Source organism: Carlito syrichta, unplaced genomic scaffold, assembly GCF_000164805.1.
Source record: "Carlito syrichta isolate Samal-C Ts95f unplaced genomic scaffold, Tarsius_syrichta-2.0.1 Scaffold315330, whole genome shotgun sequence".
Lineage (NCBI taxonomy): Eukaryota > Metazoa > Chordata > Mammalia > Primates > Tarsiidae > Carlito > Carlito syrichta.
The window spans coordinates 638,633-660,853 of NW_007259426.1; the positions used below are offsets into that span (position 1 = coordinate 638,633).

General features: G+C 43.4%; 1 protein-coding gene across 1 annotated transcript in view; it reads left to right on the forward strand.

Moving 5' to 3' along the window:
• CDKL4 (cyclin dependent kinase like 4) overlaps positions 1-22,221 on the forward strand; it is a 56,993-nt gene that overhangs the window by 21,295 nt on the left and 13,477 nt on the right. Inside the window, exons 3-5 of the mRNA XM_008072536.1 lie at positions 2,204-2,276; positions 9,821-9,911; positions 19,257-19,454. Coding sequence (XP_008070727.1) covers positions 2,204-2,276; positions 9,821-9,911; positions 19,257-19,454 — 362 coding nt within the window. The remainder of the gene's footprint in view (positions 1-2,203; positions 2,277-9,820; positions 9,912-19,256; positions 19,455-22,221) is intronic.

Consider the following 22,221-nt stretch of genomic DNA (forward strand, 5'->3'; position numbering starts at 1 on the left):
TTGGAAGGCTGAGGTGGAAGGATCGCCGGAGCCCAGGAGGTAGAGGCTGCAGTGGCCGGGAGCGGCCATTGTACTCCAGTCTGGGCGACAAAGTGAGACTCCAATTCAAAAAAAAAAAAGAAGAAAAAATGTGGAATCCAATACTCATGCCAAAATTAATAATCCCTAAAAGGTAATGAAATGCAAATAAAACCCAAAATGAGATCTCTTTTTATTTTAACCACAGATTGACAAACATACCATTGGCAGACCCAAATGTTGGCAAGATGATGAGAGCAGGACTTTTGTGCACAGATGTTTGGTGGGCGTGTAAATGGGTATAACCTTCCCCAGAGAGGGTATTTTGGCAGTATGTAAATGTGAAGACCTCATCATGGGACGGTGACGTGAGTGACAGAAAGACTCCCACAGAAAAGTGAAAGGGAATGTCATTGTGATGATTTATAGCAATGGTTCCAGAAAGCAGAATACGCCCACATCCCCAATTCCCAGTGGGAAACACACCTGCCCATGATACTTCACAATACGTTCTACACAAAGGGATGCTTCTTCCAGGGACAAAAAGATGACAGCCTCCCATTCCTACGGCCTTTTATTTTCCCTGGCCTCGTCCTAGGCTGAAATTTGTCTGCTTACCAGGTGCAAGTAACTATTGCAAAATAATTCCCACACATGCTTGAGTGTTTATGGCCAACACGAATGGATGGATTGAAGAGAATCTTCCAAGCAGGTCCGTTGTCCTGCAAAACCAGATCTCGGGTCTACATGAAGTTCACCCTGCAGGATCAAAACATAATGCTTGCCTGCCATTGGTCCCAGAAATCCCATCACTAAAACTTCTCATAGGAAGATACTTGCGTAAATGCAATATGATGGATAATTACAGATATTCATTGAAATGTTTCTAGAAATAAAAATGGGTTCAAGCTAACTGCTCATCAATGGGGACTAGGTAAATTATGATACAGTCACATAGTGAACTTCTGTAGAGCCACTAAAAATATATGCATACATATAGGGTATGTGTACACTGTTTCTCAAAAAAGCAAGGGTGAAATTGCAGAAAATGAACGAGTGGATGAGCAGATGTCAGAGAGGAGACTTCACAGATATACTTTTATGCTTTAAAATTTTTGAACCGGCTGTAATCCCAGCACTTTGGGAGGCCAAGGCGAGTGGATTGCCTGAGTCCGCAGGTTCGAGACCCATGCGGGCAACTTGGCAAGCTCTCGTCTCTACAGTAAATAAAAAATTAGCCGGGCATGGTAGCACACGCCTGTAGTTCCGGCTACTTGGAAGGCAGAGGCAGAAGGATTGCCGGAGCCCAGCAGGGTGAAGCTGCAGTGGCCAGGAGCATGCCACTTCACTCCAGTCTGGGCAACAGAGTGAGACTCCAACTAAAAAAAAAATTTTTTTTGAATCATATGAATATTTTTATTTAAAATTAAATGTAAAAGGTAAATGTAGAGAGAGGCAGAGAGAGGAACAGAGATGTCTGAGGAGACAGCCACCATAAGTAACAGCAGTGAATGAGGGGTAGCAAGAATTGAGTGAACACTTTTTAGTACTTTTTTAAAAAAATTAGGATCTTACTCTGTCACCCAGGCTGTACAGCTCACTGCAGCCTTGACCTCCTGGACTCAGACCATCCTCCTACCTCAGCCTCCCAAGTAGTTGGGACTACAAGCATGTGCCACCATGCCCTGCTAATTTTTTATTTTTTTGTAGAAATGAGGTTACTCAGGCTGGAAAACATGTTTTTTTGTTTTGTTTTTTTTTTGAGTTGGAGTCTCACTCTATCACCCAGACTGGAGTGCAGTGGCTGCTCTCGGCCACTGCAGCCTCGACCTGCTGGGCTCCGGCGGTCCTTCCACCTCAGCCTTCCAAGTAACTGGAACTACAGGCGCGCACTACCATGCCCGGCTCATTTTTTATTTTATTGTAGAGATGAGGTCTCGCCAAGTTGCCCAGGGGGGTCTTGAACCTGCGGGCTCAGGCAATCCACTCACAGCCTCCCAAAGGCGCGGGATTACAGGCTGAGCCACCGAGCCCGGCGGAAAACATGTTTTAAGAAGCATTTCCAGGACCCTTCTGCACCATGTTTATTGGCCACGTCAAGGCCCCACCATTCTCCCTCTGTCCCTAGTCCTTGCTCTGGAATCCATCCTAGAAGTTTCATTTTCTTGTTTATTTTTTCCCTCAGAGTTGCTGACGGAGTGATTAAAAGTGTATTATGGCAAACACTTCAAGCTCTTAATTTCTGTCATACACATAACGTAAGTAGCACTTTTTAATGTACTTTTTAGTTTCTTCATGATGACGCTTTTCTTCTAATAACTCAGAGGTGTACCTGGAGAGCTAAGACAGAAAGTGAGCGGCAGACAAAACAAAAGAAAGTCCAGAAGATGAGGAAAAATTATGTGTCATTCATGATCTCTTTCCAGTTTCTGTAACAATCAACATTTTTGAGAGGCAGGGTTCCACTTGTCCCCCAGGCTGGAGTGCAGTGGTGAGATCACAGCTCACTTCAGCCTTGAACTTCTGGGCTGAAGCCATCCTCCTGCCTCAGCACCCAAAGTAGCTGGTATTACAGGCAGCCATTAAGTTTTTAGAGACATAGTTCTTAAACCTGAGCATACATCAGAAAATACATGGAGGACTCACTAAAGCACAGCTTGGTGGGCCCACCTTGAGAGCTTTTAGTTCTGGAGCAGGACCCAATAATTTGTATTCTTAACATTTCCCCAGATGATACTGAAGCCACTGACTCAAGAACCACACTTTGAATATGACTATGCTATGGATAATTATGGCTGATTGCTTTCTGTGTATAATTTAACTTGTTCTTTCACCTGTATTTCCTGTACAACAGAATTTATATAGAGAGGCTTGACCATATTCAGGTTCTTTTTAAAATTTTTTTTGTTTTTATTTTTAGGTAAGAATACCTCAGACTGGGTATGGTGGTTCACACCTGTAATCCCAACACATTGGGAGGTTAAGGCAGGAGGATTACTAGAGCCCAGGAGTTCCAGGTCAGGGCAACATACTAAGACCTTGCCTCTACAAAAAAAAAAAATCAAAAAATTAGTCAGGTATGGTGGCATGCACCTGTAGTCCCAGCTACTTAGGATGCTGAAGGTGAGAGGATCACCTAAGCCCGGTAGGTTGAGGCTGCAGTGAGCCATGATCATGCTTCTGTTCTCTTGCCTGGGCAATAGACTGATACCCCAACTAAAAAAAAAAAAAAAAGAATATCTCATCTGTGGTGCTGTGTACTTCTTACTGCCCCAACATCATGAAGCATGTAAGTTTATTCCACTTTTTGATAGTGTTGACATTAGCCTCAGGAGATATTAGTCTAATCTATTATCAGTTTCCCTGTCAACCTTTTTGTCCCCCCCTGTTGATTTTAGCATCCTGTGGTGACTTATTGCCTATATCTAGTATTTAATTATAGCAAAATATAGTCATTTTCTAATGCTATAATTCCTTCTGCTCTTATCCATTGGAAATATATGGAAAAGAAAGTACCGTCATGGACTCTGGTGACTGTAAAATACAGTAAGAGAAATATGTGATGATTTCTTTATTTGTCAATACTCAGAGTGAGGAGTTGGTGTCTCAGCAGCCTTCAAGAGTGAACATGACAGGTGTCCTGGAGGGTGAATGGGCAAAGTGTTCAAACCTTTGCAGTCATCTTTCTCTCTGATGTGTCAGTCGTCCCTTCTTAGGCCAATGAGAGCTTCTTCAAGCTGGCTCCTGGACTCTTCTGCTATAATGACAGCTTGAAAAAAAATTTTTTTCTAGACCTTTTGAGTTGGTGCCTAGACAGAGACAGCACTGAAGCAGAGATACAGAGCACCATCTGGTCAGTGTTGATGCCAGAAGAATGTCTACCATCGTAGTCTAGGATTGATGAAAAAGAGTACAAGATCGCGGAAATAAATTTCAGTACTTGGGGGAAGTTTTCTTTTAGTTTTTTTTTTTTTGAGTCGGAGTCTCACTCTGTCGCCCAGACTGGAGTGCAGTGGCCGCTCCTGGCCACTGCAGCCTCGACCTGCTGGGTTCCAGCGATCCTTCTGCCTCAGCCTTCCAAGTAGCTGGAACTACAGGCGCGCTGTACCACGCCCGGCTGATTTTTGATTTACTGTAGAGATGAGGTCAGAAAGTCAGTGAAGTTTGTATTCGATGAAGTCAAAAGCTTTTGTCTTCTATTAATGTAGAGGGATCTTCACAGAATACATAAACCTGTTTTTCATGATGCAAATTGTGCTTTCAAGTACTTAATAAAGATGATGCCAGATTGAATCCATATCTCTGCTGTTTTGATGCTACAGGTAGCATCAAAGTGTATGGGTAGTTAAATGGTTTTCTTTTTTTTTGAGTTGGAATCTCACTCTTTGTCACCCAGGCTGGAACTCAGTGGCACACTCACGGCCACCGCAGCTTCGACCTGCTGGGCTTAGGCCATCCTTCCGCCTCAGCCTTCCAAGTAGCTGGAATCACAGATGCACACCACCACGCCCAGCTAGTTTTTGTAATTTATTATATAGATGAGGTCTCACCACATTGCCCAAGCTGGTCTTGAACCCTTGGACTCAGGCAATCTTCTCTCCTCCGCCTCCCAAAGTGCTGAGATTACAGGCGTGAGCCACCACGCCTGGCCAAATGGTTTTCTAAAAATGCTGCTTACCATAAGTGTTTGTTCTTTATCCCTGTGTAACCAGACACTTTCCTGTGTACCAGGTTATCAGCTTTAATGCAATGTCTGTGGCTACTTCATTTCGTAACTCTTTAAGGCTAGATTGGATTTTTTTTTTTTGAGTCAGAGTCTCGCTCTGTCACCCAGGGTAGAGTACAGTGGCATGATCACACCTCACCACAGCCTTTGTCCTCGTGGAATCAGGCAATCCTTCCACCTCAGCCTCCTGAGTTGCTGGGACTATAGGCATGCACCACCACACCTGGCTTTTTTTTTTTTTGGTAGTGATGAGATCTCGCTATGTTGCCTAGGTTGGTCTGAAACTCCTGGACTCAAGCATTTCTCCCACCTTGGCCTTCCAAGGTGGTGGGATTACAGGTATGAGCCACCACACCTAGCTGGGTCTTTTTCTATAAGAGGTAATCAATAAATATTTATTGAATAACTGGATGGATGGATGGATCAGTCAGTTACTCTTTCCAGCCAACCCAGACTCTGTAGCTCAATGTAACTGCCATCATTTCTCTGCTTGGAACAACACATTCTATACCTTAAGCTTTAAAATACTAAAAACTTCCCACTGATAACCTATGACCTCTATTCAAAATAGATAATGTGCTGGCCTCGGTGGCTCAGCCTGTAATCCCTCGCTTTGGGAGGCTGAGGTGAGTGGATTGCCTGAGCCTGCGGGTTCGAGACCCGCCTGGGCAACTTGGCAAGACCTCATCTCTACAATAAAATCAAAAAATTGGCCAGGCGTGGTAGCACGCGCCTGTAATTCCGGCTACTTGGAAGACTGAGGCGGAAGGATCACTGGAGCCCAGCAGGCGAGGCTGCAGTGGCCGGGAATGTGCCACTGCACTCCAGTCTGGGCGACAGAGTGAGACGCCAACTCAAAAAAAAAAAAAAAAAAAGACCAAATGGATAATGTTTCAGACAAACTTCTCTCCTCCAAGAGGGAAAATCCTTCTGAACTCTGGTGATCTCATTTTCTTATGCTATGGTAAGCCTTTGCATATCTATCTTTTTATTTTATCTATAATTGAAATGCATGCAAAGGAAAAAGCCAAAATCATTTATAAGCAGTTACTATAATACATCTAAACATTGTACACTTTCCTGATTTTTAAAGGAACTCTCACAGTACTCTTAAAGCATAGAAAAGGCAGCCTGACCCAGTAGTGTTGCTGAAAACATACAGCTTTCAACCCATGGAGACCAGGTGCACTTTGTTCTCTCCAGAGTGATGACCTAAGCCAGACAGTGAAGACTGGAGTAGCAAGGGATTAAGTGGGAGTCACAAAGATCACCTCGGGGCTTGCGAGAAATGCACGATCTCAGGCCATTCCTGATTGCCTGAATCAGAATTTGCATTTAACAAGAGCTCCAGGTGACCCGCGTGCCCATTAAATTTTGAGACACACTGGACTTAAGAAAATACCTACTCACTTTGTTCTGTTTTACCCTAGGATATTGCTAGAGTGAGGTAACCAACATGACCCATATAATGTCATCGTGAATCCACAGATTTTTATGTATTTGATGTATTGATTAGAGAAAAATAGCTTCATCGCAAAATGGTAGAACTGCAGTGATTTCTGAGATATGAATGTTCAGGCGGCAGCATCCATCAGCATCTTGTTGATAGTCATGTTTGGTTGTCAAGGAGGGGGTCTGTTTTCACTCTAATTAAAGTAAGAATGTCCATGCCTAGACATTCAAACAATCAAAGAGAACAAACTTCTCAGATCATAGAAAACTATGACTGTTCAATCAGGCCATCTAAGGAGCAATTTCCGATGTGCAGGTTTCCAGAAATGATTCTTAAAGTTGAAGGTCAGGTTGAAAATACCCTGGACACCTCTTCTTACTACCTTGTGAGCCAATAAAAACGAGATTATACGTCAGCCATGATAACCCAACCCAGTTTTAGCCATGTTTGCTAAAAACTGTGTATAAAGCCCAAGTTTATTAAAATGTGTCTGTTACAAGGACTTGCATGTTTCTTGTTGTTTGGTTTAAAAAATAAAAACAATAGGATGGGTGCGGTGGCTCAAGCCTGTAATACCAGCACTTTGGGAGGCCGAGGTGAGAGGATTGCCTGAGCACAGAAGTTTGAGACCAGCCGGCAACTTGGTGAGACCTCGTCTCTACAATATATCAAAAAATTAGCCGGGCATGGTAGTGCTCTCCTATAGGTCTGGCTACTTGGGAGACTGAGGCGGAAGGATCTCCTGAGCCCAGCAGGTCGATGCTAGGGTGGCCGTTAGTGTGCAACTGCACTCCAGCCTGGGCGACAGAGTGAGACTCTGACTCAAATAATAATAATAATAATAATCTGATTGAAGAGGCATGCAGGGAGTTTGCTTGAGCATGGCTTTACAGTGGAGAAAGTGCATGCTATCCAAGTGTCTTCCTTTCCCCATTCTGTGTCTCGTCATTCTAATTATTTTTATTCCCTTTTTTCTTTCTTCAACAACCTGTAGTGGTAGCTTCTCTTACTGTACCCATCCCAATATTTCATTGGTCTTTATATATTTTGGTTGAAAAATAAGCACTATAAATTTCACGTGAATTTGCATTAGATCCAAGAAAACATTTAAGTAGGCCAACAGACAAATATCACTGCAATTCATTTACTTTGTAATGCCATACATAGTCTAGAAATTTTAGAATTTAATGGAAACTCATTTGAGGAACATCATCTGTTCTAATGAAGTCACCAGCTATTATAAGCGAGTGTTATTGACTCAGAGTGTTAGTCTAAGTTTCATAAATGTGTTGCTTAAAAGGTAGATTATTAAAACTATTTTGGTCTATATTCTAGTCATGTGTTCTTTAAAATTAGTATCTAAGGCTGGCCGGGTGTAGTGGCTAATGCCTATAATCCCAGCACTTTGGGAGGCTGAAGCAGGAAGGTCATTTGAAATTAGAAGTTCAAGACCAGCCTAGACAACATAGCAAGAACTCTTCTCTACAAAAAGTTAAATGAAAAGAAAAGAAAAGAACTGGCTGTGTATGCCTGTACATAGTCTCAGCTACTCAGGAGACTCAGGCAGGAGGATCACTTGAGCCCAAGAAATCAAGGCTGCAATGAGCTATGATCATGCCACAGCACTCCAGCCTAGGTGACAGAGAGCCTGTCTCTTAAAAAAAAAAAGAATCTAAGGCCTTAGGACTTTGTTTTTTCATTTTCTTTTTTTTTCCTTTTTTTTTAAGGACATGGGGTACAATTCAGGGTTAGGTATGCAAGTAGTCATCATACAGGTAAAGTTGGAGCCTCCCTTTGGTCCCCACTTTGCCTGGTTTGAGATCAGGTACCCTGATTAGTGTTATGTGCCCTGGGCTTAGGACTTTTAAGAAGCCTAAAAACTTTTTCCTAGCTGCACTTCCTACAAGTTATGAAACATACCAAAGGTATTGAATAAGAAAAAAAATCATGAAACAGTGGACATTTATTGAGACTAAACAGAAACAGACTTCTGTTACCAGTGTCATTTTTGTGACCTAAAATGAATGTAGAGTTCAGCTCCTCCTCTTCCTAGATAGCTATTCTAGAAACAAAGAAAACAATTTCAGAACTATCCATTTGATGGCAATATTCAGAGGGACTGACAGCATGGCCAAGAAAGGAGGCAGGAGGAGTTGATTATGGTGACACTTAATCTGTAGACTCCGTCAGTGACCACCTGCAATCACAGGATCACTGCGAGGATGAAACTGTGAGGATGAAACCTGCAATCACAGGATCACTGCGAGGATGTGCGGGTCCCTGCAGACAATCAATATCCCTTCTCTCCATCTTCTTGCGGAGAAGATCAAATTCCGAAGAGCCGGGCCTGAGCGGTCTTCTCACAGCAGCTCCACAACAGGGAGACCATTTTTGGAGGGACCATGGGTGACTTCCTCAACCTGCCTTCCCCAGGTCCACCTGGCCCTCTGATGTGCAGTGAGGAGCGAGTGCCTCGTTCAGGTCATCACCATGAGGCCGCAGGTTGAAAGGCCACTAGTAGGAAGGAACAGCGGGCGCTTCTCTGAGGCCAGAGTGCCTGAGTGCGGAGCCCTGGCCTTGCAGGAGGGACTTGAAAGTGACATGTGGGCAGCTCAGGAGGGCTGCTCACCATTGGGGGTCAGGTCCCTAGTGAGGAGGTCACAGGGATCCTCCTTCCCTGATGCGGAATCTCTGAGAAGTAGGTGACTCGGTGTCCCTGCGTCCCCAGGACAGTACTGGTTGGTGCCTCCTGTCCCAGCATGACTTAACAGGGCTCCCTTTCACCCCTGAAAGTGTTCTGATTTGGGTGAGAAGTCATGTGGTCCTTCTCATTATAAGTGAATTTGGGTTTTTGTTATCATTTCAATGTTTCTCCAATTTCTCAAATCCACAACTTTAACCTGAATGATGCATTTTGAGTGGCAGTGGTTCTTACTGGAGGTACACTGAGTCTAATCTCATTTAGGGTTTTACCTCTTACAGTTTAAATAGGGCACAGTAAAAAGTGAAAGAGATCATTGTATGATACACCCTTCTTTTAAAAAATATCAGACATGGGCCCGGCATGGTGGCTCACGCCAATAATCCCAGCATTTTGGGAGGCCAAGGCAGAAGGAATGCTTAAGCCCAGGCATTTGAGACCAGCCTGGGCAACATAGCAAGACCTCATCTCTGCGAAAACATTTTAAAAATTAGCCGGGTGTGGTGTCACATGCACCTGTAGTTCCGGCTACTTGAGATGCTAAGGCAGAAGGATTACCTGAGTCCAGGAGGTTGAAGCTTTGATGAGCCGTGATCATGCCACTGCACTCTGGGCTGGGCAACAGAGTAAGACCCTGAGACCCTGACTCAAAAAAGTTAAAAAATCAGGAATGGTTTTTATCTACAACAATTATAATCTTAATTTTTTTCAATAATGTAGCAATATTTTGATATAAATTTCTCTTGCCTTGGTATGACAAGATCTACAAGTGGAAAATTACTAATTTGAGTTCCTTTAGAAAAATGAAGAAAATCCATATTTGTTTTTATCTCACAGGCTGTTTTCTGTCATTTAAACTAGTATTGAATATTTATTCTTTGTCATTTTGATGACAGAAAAATAATCAAATATGATCTTACAGTGTATTCACAGGGATGTAAAGCCTGAAAATATCCTAATAACTAAGCAAGGAATAGTCAAGATCTGTGACTTTGGGTTTGCACGAATTCTGAGTAAGTAGCAATTTTTTACTAACTTTATCTGACTCAGATGATTATAAAATGCAGTGGTCTCCATTCTTACTTTGGATATTGACGATATGCTAAATGTGGCACTGCTGTTACTCCAAACGAGAACTCTCTTTGGCCTTTTAGTCCGCACATTCGTTTGCACTTCCACTCTGCTGCATTCTGTTAGAATTTGACATCACATTTATGTGCTTTGCACGGTATGGGAGGACAGGAATTAGAAGAGCATTTCTGCTCTTTATTTACTTACAATTCAAAGTGAAAGAAACAAGGAATAATACAAGATGATGGCCATAAAGTATACAGGGAAGGGGTAGATGCCTCCCTGGAGGGAGACATTAACGTGGGTGAAAGTGGTTGAAAAAAACTAGAGAGTAAATTGAGAATTAAAGAGAAAGGATTCCGAGACAGTGCTAAGAAAAGGAAATCATCCCACATGGAGGAGCTGAAGGGGAAGGAGGACACGTCATTGTTTCTCCCTCAATCTAGAACTTTACAGCAGACAAACACACATGTTAGTAACACACATCTTGCTATCTGGGTGTGGACATGTGAGGATCCCAATGGGACCCAAACACGAGTGACTTGGTAACGCATTTGGAAGGGTTGGGCAAAACAAACACTGACAAAGCTTTGCTATCTGAGGCTGCTGTGCTTTGTGTGAGAGAATAGGATCCTCACGATCGATCACCGGTCCCTGAACCTCGGGGCTGGAAAGGAAACAGACAAACGCGGAAGACTATTGGGCCTTGAACACTGCACGTAGTGTCATCCAATTCAAGAGATGCCAGGCAGCCATCAGCACTGAGGTTTACAGGAACATCAGAAAATATTTAAGATGTGGTCAGTGAAAAGGGAAAACTGCATTATACGGTAAGTTCTCAACTATAGAGGAAGCACTAGAAAAAAATTACTAGAATCCATATGACTCTCAACTTAGGAAATTAAGAGGATAATTGTTATCCAATACTTCGTACAGACACAGTGTCATAGATTTGGTTGTTTTCTTTTTTTCTGAAAAGTCCATTATATACTACAGAAACGCCCAATTTGGTCACAAAAATAAATGAAAAAACCTACACATATATGCCACTATGAACATTAAAAAAAATAAATGAAACATTTCATGTAAAAGATACTTCATAAGTGTTCCTTCCAGGGATTTTTCTTTATGGGTTGGGAAGGCTTCTTAAACTGACAATTCTTCTAAAAATATAAAATATCTGATTTTTTTCATGAATATCCATTCTTGCTTTCCTGCTGAGTTTTCTATAGCAAACATAGTCATTCTTCTCTGCATGAAAAACCTTAGAACTGAGTTCAATATTAAGGTCATCTGTCTGAGAAATTTTGACTGCATGAACATGTCCAAGAGTCCCTGAGCACTGAACCAACCACAGCAATTTCAATAATGATATTATTATTATTATTATTGAGTCAGAATCTCACTCTGATGCACAAGTTGGAGTGCAGTGGCACACTCACGGCCACTGCAGCCTCAACCAGCTGGACTCTGAAGATCCTTCTGCCTCAACCTTCCAAGTAGCTGGAATTACAGGTGCGCACTACCATGCCTGGCTAATTTTTTTTGATTTATTGTAGAAACAAGGTCTCGCCAAGTTGCCCAGGCTGGTCTTGAACCCGTGGACTTAGGCAATCCACTCGCCTCAGCCTCCCAAAGAGCTGGGACAGATGGCAGACTGAGCCACCGAATTCAGCCTATATTTTTATATATTATTATTATTATTATTATTGCTTTTTTTGTAGAGATAAGGTCTTGCTATGTTGCCCAGGCTGGTCTCAAATTCCTGGGCTCGAATGCTTCTGCCTCAGTTTCCAGAAGTGTTGGGATTAAAGGCGTGAGACACCACACCCAGCACTTCTTCCATATTGTTATAAACAAAGCAGTTGTAGAAGACATGGCCAACTTGTTAATGCTGTGTAAACCCTCCACAAGAGGTGAGCTCAGGCACTGGTGAGCTCAAGCCTGATAGGTCTTGGGTTGGGTCATTGCTGGGGTCAGGCGTTGGCCATTTATAAGGAGAAAGACAAAAGAGGGCTCCCGTTATGCGCTAAAATGATAATATTGGCTCAATAGACTTAAACACATAAAAATGTAAGCTCCTACTGGATAACCATGTGCAAAAGAATAAGTTGGACCTTTACCTTATACCAGGTACAAAAATTAACTCAAGGCTGGGCGTGGTGGAGCATGCCTGTAATCCCAGCACTTCAGGAGACAGAGTCGAGAGGATTTGCCTGGACCTAGGGGTTCAAGACCAGCCTGAGCAACACGGCAAGACCTTGTCTCACAATAAATAAAAAAATTAGCCAGGCATGGTGGTGTAGGCCTGAAGTCCCAGCTACTTGGAAGACTGAGGCAGAAGGGCCGCCTGGGTCCAGCAGGTCGAAGTTGTGGTGACCGTGAGCATGCCTCTGCACTTCTGTCTGGGTGACAGAGCAAGACTCCAACTGAAAAAAAAAATTCGCTCAAAATAATTCACCGACCTAGATGTAAGAGGTAAATCTATAAAACTCTTTTTTTTTTTAGTATAAAACTCTTAGAAGAAAATATAGAAGAAAAGTTTCATGATACTGGATTTGGCAGTGATTTCTTGGATGTGATACTCAAAGCACAAGCAACAAAACAAAAACTAGATAAATTGGACTTCAAGATTAAAAACTATTGTGCATCAAAGGACATGATAAATAAAATAAAAGGCAAATTTATATCTGATAAGGAATTAATATCCAGAATGCATAGAAAACTTCTATAACTCAACAATAATGAGAACTATTTTTAAAATGGGCAAAGAACAAGCATTTTTTATTTTTACTATATTTGAATAGACATTTCGTCAAAGAAAATATACAAATGATCGATAAGCACATGAACAGGTGCTCAGGTCATCATTAGGGAAATGCAAATCAAAACTACAGCGAGATACCATTTCACCCCCGTTAGGATGGCTGTTATAAAAAATTGAGACCAGGCACGGTGGCTCATACCTGTAATCCCAGCACTTTGGGAGGCTGAGGCAGGAGAATTGCTTGAGCCCAGGGGTTCGAGACCAGCCTGGGGAGCATAGTGAGATCTGATCTCTACAAAAAAAATCAAAAAATTAACTGGACATGGTAACACATATGTAATTCCAGCTACCAAGAGGCTGAGTTGAGAGGATCACCTGAGCCCTTGAGGTCGAGGTTGTGGAGAGCTGTGATCATGTCACTGCACTCCAGCCTGGGAGACAGAGTGAGGCCCTGACTCAGAAAAAAATTTTTTTTTTTAATTTTAGTTGGAGTCTCACTTGGTCACCCAGACTGGAGTGCAGTGGCATGTTCATGGCCACCCCAGTGTTGACCTACTGGGCTCTGGCGATCCTTCCACCTCAGCCTTCCAAGTAGCTGGAACTACAGGTGCACGCTACCACACCCAGCTAATTTTCGATTTATTGTAGCAACGAGGTCTCACCATTTTGCCCAGGCTGGTCCGAAACCCACAGGCTCAGGCATTCCTCTCCCCTCAGCCTCCCAAAGAGCTGGGATTATAGGCTTGAGCCACCATGCACATCCAAAAAATTTTTTTAATAACCACAAAACAAAATACCAAGTGTCGGTGAGGGTACGAAGAAATCGGAGCCCTCATGCATTGCAGGTGCAGCTTCTCTGGAAAACTATGACAGTTCTTCAAGAAATCGAAGCCCTCGTGCATTGCAGGTGCAGCTTCTCTGGAAAACAGTATGACAGTTCTTAAAAAAATTAAACAGTCACTGTATGATCCAGCAATTCCACCTCTAGGGATACACCTCCAAAAATTGAAAGCAGAGACTTGAAGATATTCATATACCCATGTTCATAGCAGTATTCATAATAACCAGAAGGTGGAGAAAACCCAGGTGTCCATCAGGGATGTGTGGGTAAACAAAATGTGGTATATACATATAGTGGAATATTAGTAAGTCTTAAAAAGGCATGAAATGCTGCAACACAGAAACACCTTGAAAACATGATGCTAAGTGCAATAGGCCTGACACGGAAGCACAGATATCATATGATTCTATTCACACGAGCCACCTAGAACAGTCAAAGTCAAGGAGACAGAAAAAAGTATAGTGGTTATTAGGGGCTGGGGGAAGGGGCACCGGGAGTTATTGTTTAATGGGTACAGAGTCACAGGTTGGAATGATGAAAAAGTTCGGGAGGGTAGATAGTGGTGATGCTTGCATAGCATCATGAATGCAATTGATGCCACTTAGTGGTTAAAATGGTAAATTTTAGCTGGGCGCGGTGGCTCACGCCTGTAATCATAGCACTTTGGGAGGTTGAGAAGGGAAGATAGCTTGAGCCCAGGAGTTTGAGACCAGCCTGGGCAACATAATGAGACCACATCTCAAGATAAATAAATAATAAAAGAAAAAACGGTAAATATAAGATGTATATTTTAACACAAAGCAAGTTTAAGCTCCTGTGCTATATAGATATATACATGCACACACAGATAATAAAAATGTTTAAATAAATAACCAAGGAGAGAATATTGAAAAATTGATCATTCATAGGTTGAGATAAAAGAGCTTATAAAAATGGATGCAAAAAAACACTAAAAGCTCTGAGTGGAAATATTAGTAAGATAATGATAGTTCACAGAAGAAAGAAAAGGCTAAAAACATGGAATAATCTTCTTCCTCATTGATATCAGAGAAATGTATATTAAAATGTTCAGCTTCAGTGCAGTGTCTAGTGTAAGAAGTTGGGTTTGAGAACATATGTTACATGTGAGGCTCACATGTTGCACACTGTTACCTAGGGTGATGGGTCACAAATATAGTAAAAAATAAAACATTCCGCTTCACCCATGAAGCTGGCAAAGGCTTTTCAAGCAATAACTACTCAGGGCTCACAAGACCGTTTTCAGTGTGAACACAGTTTGAAACAAATCCTTGAGAAAACAGTTTATTAATATTTATGGAGATATTTTTAAAGTGCCCTTTGAGGCTGGGTGCGCTGGCTCATGCCTGTAATCCCAGCACTTTGGGAGGCGGAGGTGAGAGGATTGCCTGAACCCGGGGCTTCCAGACCAGCCTGGGCAACTTGGCGAGACCTCATCTCAACAATAAATTCAAAAATGAGCCGGATGTGGTGGCTCACACCTGTGGTTCCAGCTATTTGGAAGGCTGAGGCAGAAGAATCACTTGAGCCCAGCAGGTCAAGGCTGCGCTCGCCACGAGCATACCACCGCACTCCAGCCTAGGCAACAGAGTGAGACTCTGACTCAAAAAATAAATGAATAAATAAGTGTCCTTTGAGCCTTTAATTCCACTTTTAGGACTCTCATAACCCAAGTTACTACCCCCCAAAAGAAGACAACATAATGTTCATTGTAGAACCATTCACTACTGAGAAAAAAATCCAGAGGAAGCTAACCATTCAGACATAAGGAAATGGCTAAGGAATATGTCTGATCTAACATCATACATTAAAGAATTTTAGTGACATGAGAAAAACGCTGCAACTCCCAATGTGGGTGAAGTCAAAAAAGAACACAAAACCGCATGCACAGCCAGCCCCGATTCCATGAGTGCTGGGTGTGTGCAATAGTAAGAAAAGACAGGAATAAAGAGAAATAAACCACAGGGCAACATGGCTTTCCTCTGGGTGGCGGATGATTTTTGTTTTCTTCTTTATGCTTTTTTGTATGTTCTAAGTTTTCTACAGAGAACGCTAATTACTTCATAAATGATGTTCATATCTCTCAGCCTAATCATTCCACTTATAGAAATTCATTCTAAAGAAAGAGTCCTAAATAAAGAAAAGACTTTGTGCAGAGATTTTTTTTTCTTTGAGTCGGAGTCTCACTCTGTCACCCAGACTGGTGTGAAGTGGCACCATGGCTCACCGCAGCCTGATTTGCACTTCTTTTTCTTTTTCTTTCTTTTCTTTTCTTTTTTTTTTTTTTTTGAGTCAGAGTCTCACTCTGTCTCCCAGGCTGGAGTGCAGTGGCACACTCATGGTCACCGCAGCCTCAGCCTTCCAAGTAACTGGAACTACAGGCATGCACCACCACACCCGGCTAATTTGTTTGATTTACTGTAAAGATGAGATCTCCCTGAGTTGCCTAGGCTGGTCTCAAACCCTTGGGCTCAGGCAATCCTCTCGCCTCCGCTTCCCATAGTGCTGGGATCACAGGTGTGAGACTCCATGCCCGGTGTGTGCAGAGATTTATAATGGAAAAATATTGGAAAATTTGGAAAGTTAAAGTAAATCATGGCATAAGCACTCAGTAAACTGCTGTGCAACCATTAAACTCAAGTTTTATGATAACCTGCCATATGTGTAGAGCTAAATGAAAAAACCAGGACACAAAAATAAACAAATGGTATGATCAAAAAGTATGTGAAAAATGATGCTGTCAAAAAACAATACCCAAATGAAATACAATCAAAGATTAACGCAGTGTATCATTGGGTGAGTAAATCTTGGGTTCGTGTTTCTTCTTTCTGCTTATTATATTTTTTCATATTCTCTGTAGTGAGCACATATGACTTTTTTGTAGAAAATTTTTCCAATCAAGTAAAACAACTAACAATCTGTGATACTGAGAATAGTCAGTGGTTTTCATTTTATTTCTTATTCTCCATTTTCCAAATTTCCCATATAGTATTGTTAATTTTTATCATTTAAAAGTTTAGGCCAGGCACAATGGCTCATTCCTGTAATCCCAGCACTTTGGGAGGCCAAGGCAAGAGGATTGCTTGAGCCTAGGAGTTTGAGACCAGCCCAAGCAAAACAGCAAGACCTTGTCTCTACAAAAAAATTTTTTTTGATTAGCCAGCAATGGTGATGTGTGCCTATAGAGCTAGCTACTCTGGATGCTGAGGCAGAAGGATTGCCTGAACCCAGCAGATCGAGGCTGCTACTCACTGCACGCCAGTCAGGGCAACAGAGTGAGACCCCCCAACTCCAAAAATAGAAATAAAAAATAATAAAAATTTATATAAAGCCAGGCGTGGTGGTATGCACTTGTAATCCCAGGTTCTCAGGATAGGAGACTAAAGCAGGAGGATCCTTTGAGCCTGGGAGATCAAGTCCAACTGGGGCAACATAGCAAGACCCCCACCTCTAAAAAAATAAATAAAGTTGATATAATTCTATAAAAGAGCAATGAATAAGTAAAGTTCACTTCTTTCTCTCACTCCTATGAAAACTGTTCTTTGCTGAGAGCTACAGCCACTATTTTCTGAGCAGTCTTTGGGGGCAGAGTCACACGGACTGTCTAAAGCCTTTACTAGGGAGAATGGCCCATCACCTCATCTCTATAAGTGGGACTGGTTTCCAGTCCTTCCTCTTCTGTCACGCCCATGTAGGGTTCCTGGTCCTTCAGAGTCATGTGGTAATTGTGGGCTTAGCCTCCACCCACTTGGGAGACAGACACCTTGGTCTCAGGCAGTCCACGCCTGTGGTGGCAATGCAGGGCTGGGCACCCAGCTCTTTGTCATCTGCCTGTCACACACCACACATGACTCCTAATACAAGGAGGCAAATCGAGGTCTTTGTCCCACTGGGTCCTAAGTAACAAATCTGGACAGAAGAATGAGTTTTATGCAATTGTCCAGCACTGTATCCATTTCCTAGGGCTGCATACATGACCACAATCTGTGTGGCTTAAAACAACAGAATTTTTTTTTTATTTCAATAGCTTTAGGGGTATAAGTGGTCTTTGTTTACACGGATGCATTGTATAGTGGTGAAGAAGTCTGGGTTTTTTTGTTTTTTTGTTTTTTGAGTTGGAGTCTCACTCTGTCTCCCAGACTGGAGTGCAGTGGCCGCTCCCGGCCACCGCAGCCTCGACCTGCTGGGCTCCGGCGATCCTTCCGCCTCAGCCTTCCAAGTAGCCGGAATTACAGGCATGCGCTACCACGCCCGGCTGATTTTTTGATTTATTGTAGAGATGAGGTCTCGCTGCCCAGGCGGGTCTCGAACCCGCGGGCTCAGGCAATCCACTCACCTCAGCCTCCCAAAGGCGCGGGATTACAGGCTGAGCCACCAAGCCCGGCTGAAGTCTGGGTTTTAAGTGTACTCATCATCCCAACCTGTGCACATTGTCCCCGACAGGTGACTTTTCATCCCTTCCCCCTTCCCACTCTCGCCTTTCTGAGTCTCCAGTGTCCATTTTGTCATTCCCTATGCCTTTGCAGATCCATAAGTTAGCTCCCACTTGTAAGCGAGAACATGCAGTGTCTGGTTTTAAGTTACTGCGTCGCTTCACTTAGGATGACGGTCTCCAATTCCGTCCAGGTAAAACAACAGAAACCTATTCTCTCAGTTCTGAAAGCCAGACATCTGAAATCAACGTTTCAGCAGGGCCGTGCTCCTGAGAAGTCTCTCAGATGGCTCCTTCCCTGTTTTCCTCCCTGTTACTGACGGTTGAGGGGCAGTGTGGGTTTGAAGCTGCGTCACTCCAGTCTCTGTCTCCATCATGTGGCTGTCTCTCTCTGTGCCCCCGTGTGATCTTCCTGGAAGGACACCAGTCATTGGATTTAGGGGTCATACTAGATTAGGGTGCCCTCATCTGGTATGACCTCATCTTAACCAATTCCATCTGCAAAGACCCTATTTCCAAATAAGGCCATATTCACAGGTACCAGGACTTGGGATTTCAACACATCTTTTTTTTTTTTTTTTGAGTCAGAGTCTTACTCTGTTGCCCAGACGGGAGTGCAGTGGCATGCTCACAGCCACTGCAGCCTCCACCCACTGGGCTCAGGCAATCCTTCCACCTCAGCCTCCCAAGTAGCTGGGACTACAGGCACATGCCACTACACCCGGCTAATTTTTTGATTTATTGTAGAGATGAAGTCTCACTAAGTTGCCCAGGCTGGTCTTGAACCCCTTGACTCAGGCAATCCTCTCATTCAGCCTCCCAAATTGCTGGGATTATAGGCGTGAGCCACTGCACCCGGCCTTCAACCTATCTTTTGAGGGGACACAATTCAACCCACAACAGCCACCATGACGATAATAACGTGGAAACAAACAAGAGTTGGTTTTAGACTTGAAGTTACCCCTACAGAAATTCTCATTCCCCCACTCCCTTTGGAATGATATGAATGGTAACTGGGCTAAGGTTTTCTTGAAAGTTGGGTCTCCTACCTCAATGTATAGTGCAACCGTGTGTTTAGTGAGTGCCTACCTGTAGTGATGTCAGGAGCATGATGACCTCTGATGGTTATGGACACTTGCCCAAATGCCTGACCTGCTCTGGGGAGTAGCTCACTTGCTCACCTATTGGAAGAACCTGGCTCACCTGTGATCTGACCAATGCATTTGCAGTTCCAGGGGATGCCTACACTGATTATGTTGCAACGAGATGGTACCGAGCTCCTGAACTTCTCGTGGGAGATACTCAGTATGGTTCTTCCGTGGACATATGGGCCATCGGTTGTGTTTTTGCTGAGCTCCTAACAGGCCAGCCACTCTGGCCTGGAAAATCAGATGTGGACCAACTTTATCTGATCATCAGGACCCTAGGTATGAATGCATTTTATGGTTTACAGGGTTGCTAAGTTTTTATAGCGTTCATATGTTATTGTAATAAAGGATAAGAGCTTTATCGCTCCTCCAAAGTGCTGAGGATGGTTGTTCTGGATTCTGGATTGCAGCCAAAGCCCAGTCCCTTTCGCAATATGTAGAACCATAACTCCTCTCAGTGGGTTTTCAGATGTCTTTCCAAGAAAAGTCAATTAGTCACAGAATCAACTTTATGTTTACCTTCCATATCGGGCTAAGATGGGAATGAGGATGTGAGTCAGCTGTCTAGAGCTTCATCTAAGAGATATTTGATCAAATGCAATTTTTGGCCGGGCTCAGTGGCTCAGCCTGTAATCCCACGCTTTGGGAGGCTGAGGTGAGTGGATTGCCTGAGCCCGTGGGTTCGAGACCCACCAGGGTAACTTGGCGAGGCCTCATTTCTACAATAAATCAAAAAAACTAGCCGGGCGTGGTAGCACGCACCTGTAGTTCCAGCTACTTGGAAGGCTGAGGCGGAAGGATCGCCGGAGCCCAGCAGGTCGAGGCTGTGGTGGCCGGGAGTGGCCACTGCACTCCAGTCTGGGCGACAGAGTGAGACTCCAATGCAAAAAAAAAAATGCAATTTTGTACACCGTGAAAGAGGTCCCTTGCCCCCTTATTCTAGAGCAGGGTTCAGCAACTTTTTTTTTCTAAAAGGCCAGATGGGAAATATTTTAGGTGATGACGGGCTGTGCAGCCTCTGTTGTGACTCCTGACTAAGCTCTTGTGGCCCTCACGGCAGGTCAACGAGGGAGTGAGGCTGTGTCCCAATAAAACTTCATTCATGGACACTGAAATTTCCATTTCTTTTCACTTTCACATGTCACAAAATATTATTCTTCTTTTGATTAAAAAAAATCTGCTTAAAAATGTAAAAACCATTCTTAGGTCACAGACTACACAAAAACAGGCACTGGGCCAGATTTGGCCTATAGGTCATAGTTTGTGGACTCCTGTCCTAGGGCTTAAGAGACTGATCTGGAATGGCTGCCAGAGCTTAGAATAATATTAACACATCTTTTTTTTTTTTTTGAGTTGGAGTCTCACTCCGTCTTCCAGGCTGGAGTGCAGTGGCACACTCACTGCCACCCCAGCGTCAACCTGCTGGGCTCCAGCAATCCTTCCACCTCAGCCTTCCAAGTAGCCGGAACCATAGGTGTGCGCTACCACACCCAGCTAATTTTTTATTTATTGTAGAGACAAGAGCTCGCCAAGTTGCCCGGGCTGGTCTCGAACCCACAGCCTCGGGCAATCCACTTGCTTCAGCCTCCCAAAGTGCTGGGATTATAGACTGAGCCACCGAGCCCAGCCAACACATCCTCTTTATGTAGTACTTAAGAATTTACGAATTACTTTCACACACATCATCTCTTTGGGTCTTAGGAAAGACCCATTAAGACCCATTAAGGAAGTGAACACGTTTTTAATTGTGCCTATTTTATAAGTGAGGAAACTCTAACATCAAACAGCCATTTAAGTGCAAAATGGGACTCAAGGGGTTTCTTTCACAAGCTTCCATCACATGTCAGTATAACCCTCATCTGGAGTGGCCTCATCTCAACTAATTCCATCTGCGGAGACCCCATTTCCAAATAAGGCCTATTCACAGGTACCAGGGCCTGGGACTTCAACCTGTCTTTTGAGAGGACACAATGCAACCCACAGTCATGCTGATAATAACGTGGAAACAAACGAGAGTTGGTTTAGACTTGAAGTTACCCTTGCAGAAACTCTCACACCCCCCGCCCCCTTTGGAATGATATGAACAGTAACTAGGCTAAGGTGCTCTTGAAAGTTGAGTCTCCTGCCTCAATGTACAGGACAACGATGCACAAGATCCAACAATTAAACTCATCCTAGAAAAAGTGCTCCATATCTCATTGCTGAATATCACTACGGCCACCTTCAAAGTACTCCCCTTGGGAAGCTATGCACCAATGCCAGCGCCTAGTTCACCCATCAGAGCGATTTTGGAATCCTTTATCTGGAATGGCCATCAGAACTGTCGTTGTATTATCCTTGATGTCCTGAATGTCATCAGATGTCTTCCTTTCAATATTTCCTTTGTCTTCAGGTAAAGAAAAAAGTCACCGGGGACAAGATCAGATGAGTAGGGAGGGGGTTCCAATACAGTTATCCGTGCAGTGCTGCCAACATAAACGCATGGTGGCAAGTTTACGAACTTAATTGTCAGACCGCAACCAAGAATGACAACTCTGATGGCCATTCCAGAAAAGGAGTTCCAAAATTGCTTTGATGAGTGGACTAGGCACTGGCATCGGTGCACAGCTTCCCAAGGGGAGTATTTCAAAGGTGACGGTAGTGATATTCGGCAGTGAGGTATGGAGCACCTTTTCTAGGATGGTTCACAAACCTAATTGTCGAATCTCATACTCAATCAGTGCCTGCCTGTAGTAACCGTTAGGTGCATGATGACCTCTGATGGTTATGGAAGCTTCTCGCCAAGGCTTCATGCCAGTAACATGGGTGCACAGAGTGACACCTCTCTACACCAGTGAGCGTTTCATTCCTTCCCATGGGCTCTTCTGCAGCATGGCCACTGGAGAGTTCCCTGTTTGGTTCCAACACATTCTTCTAGAGAATTCTGCAGCATGAAAAATGTGGGGTACGTGGGTTCAAGACCCACCTGAGCAACTTGGCGAGACCTCATCTCTACAATAAATCAAAAATTATCCGGGTGTGGTAGCGCGCACCTGTAGTTCCAGCT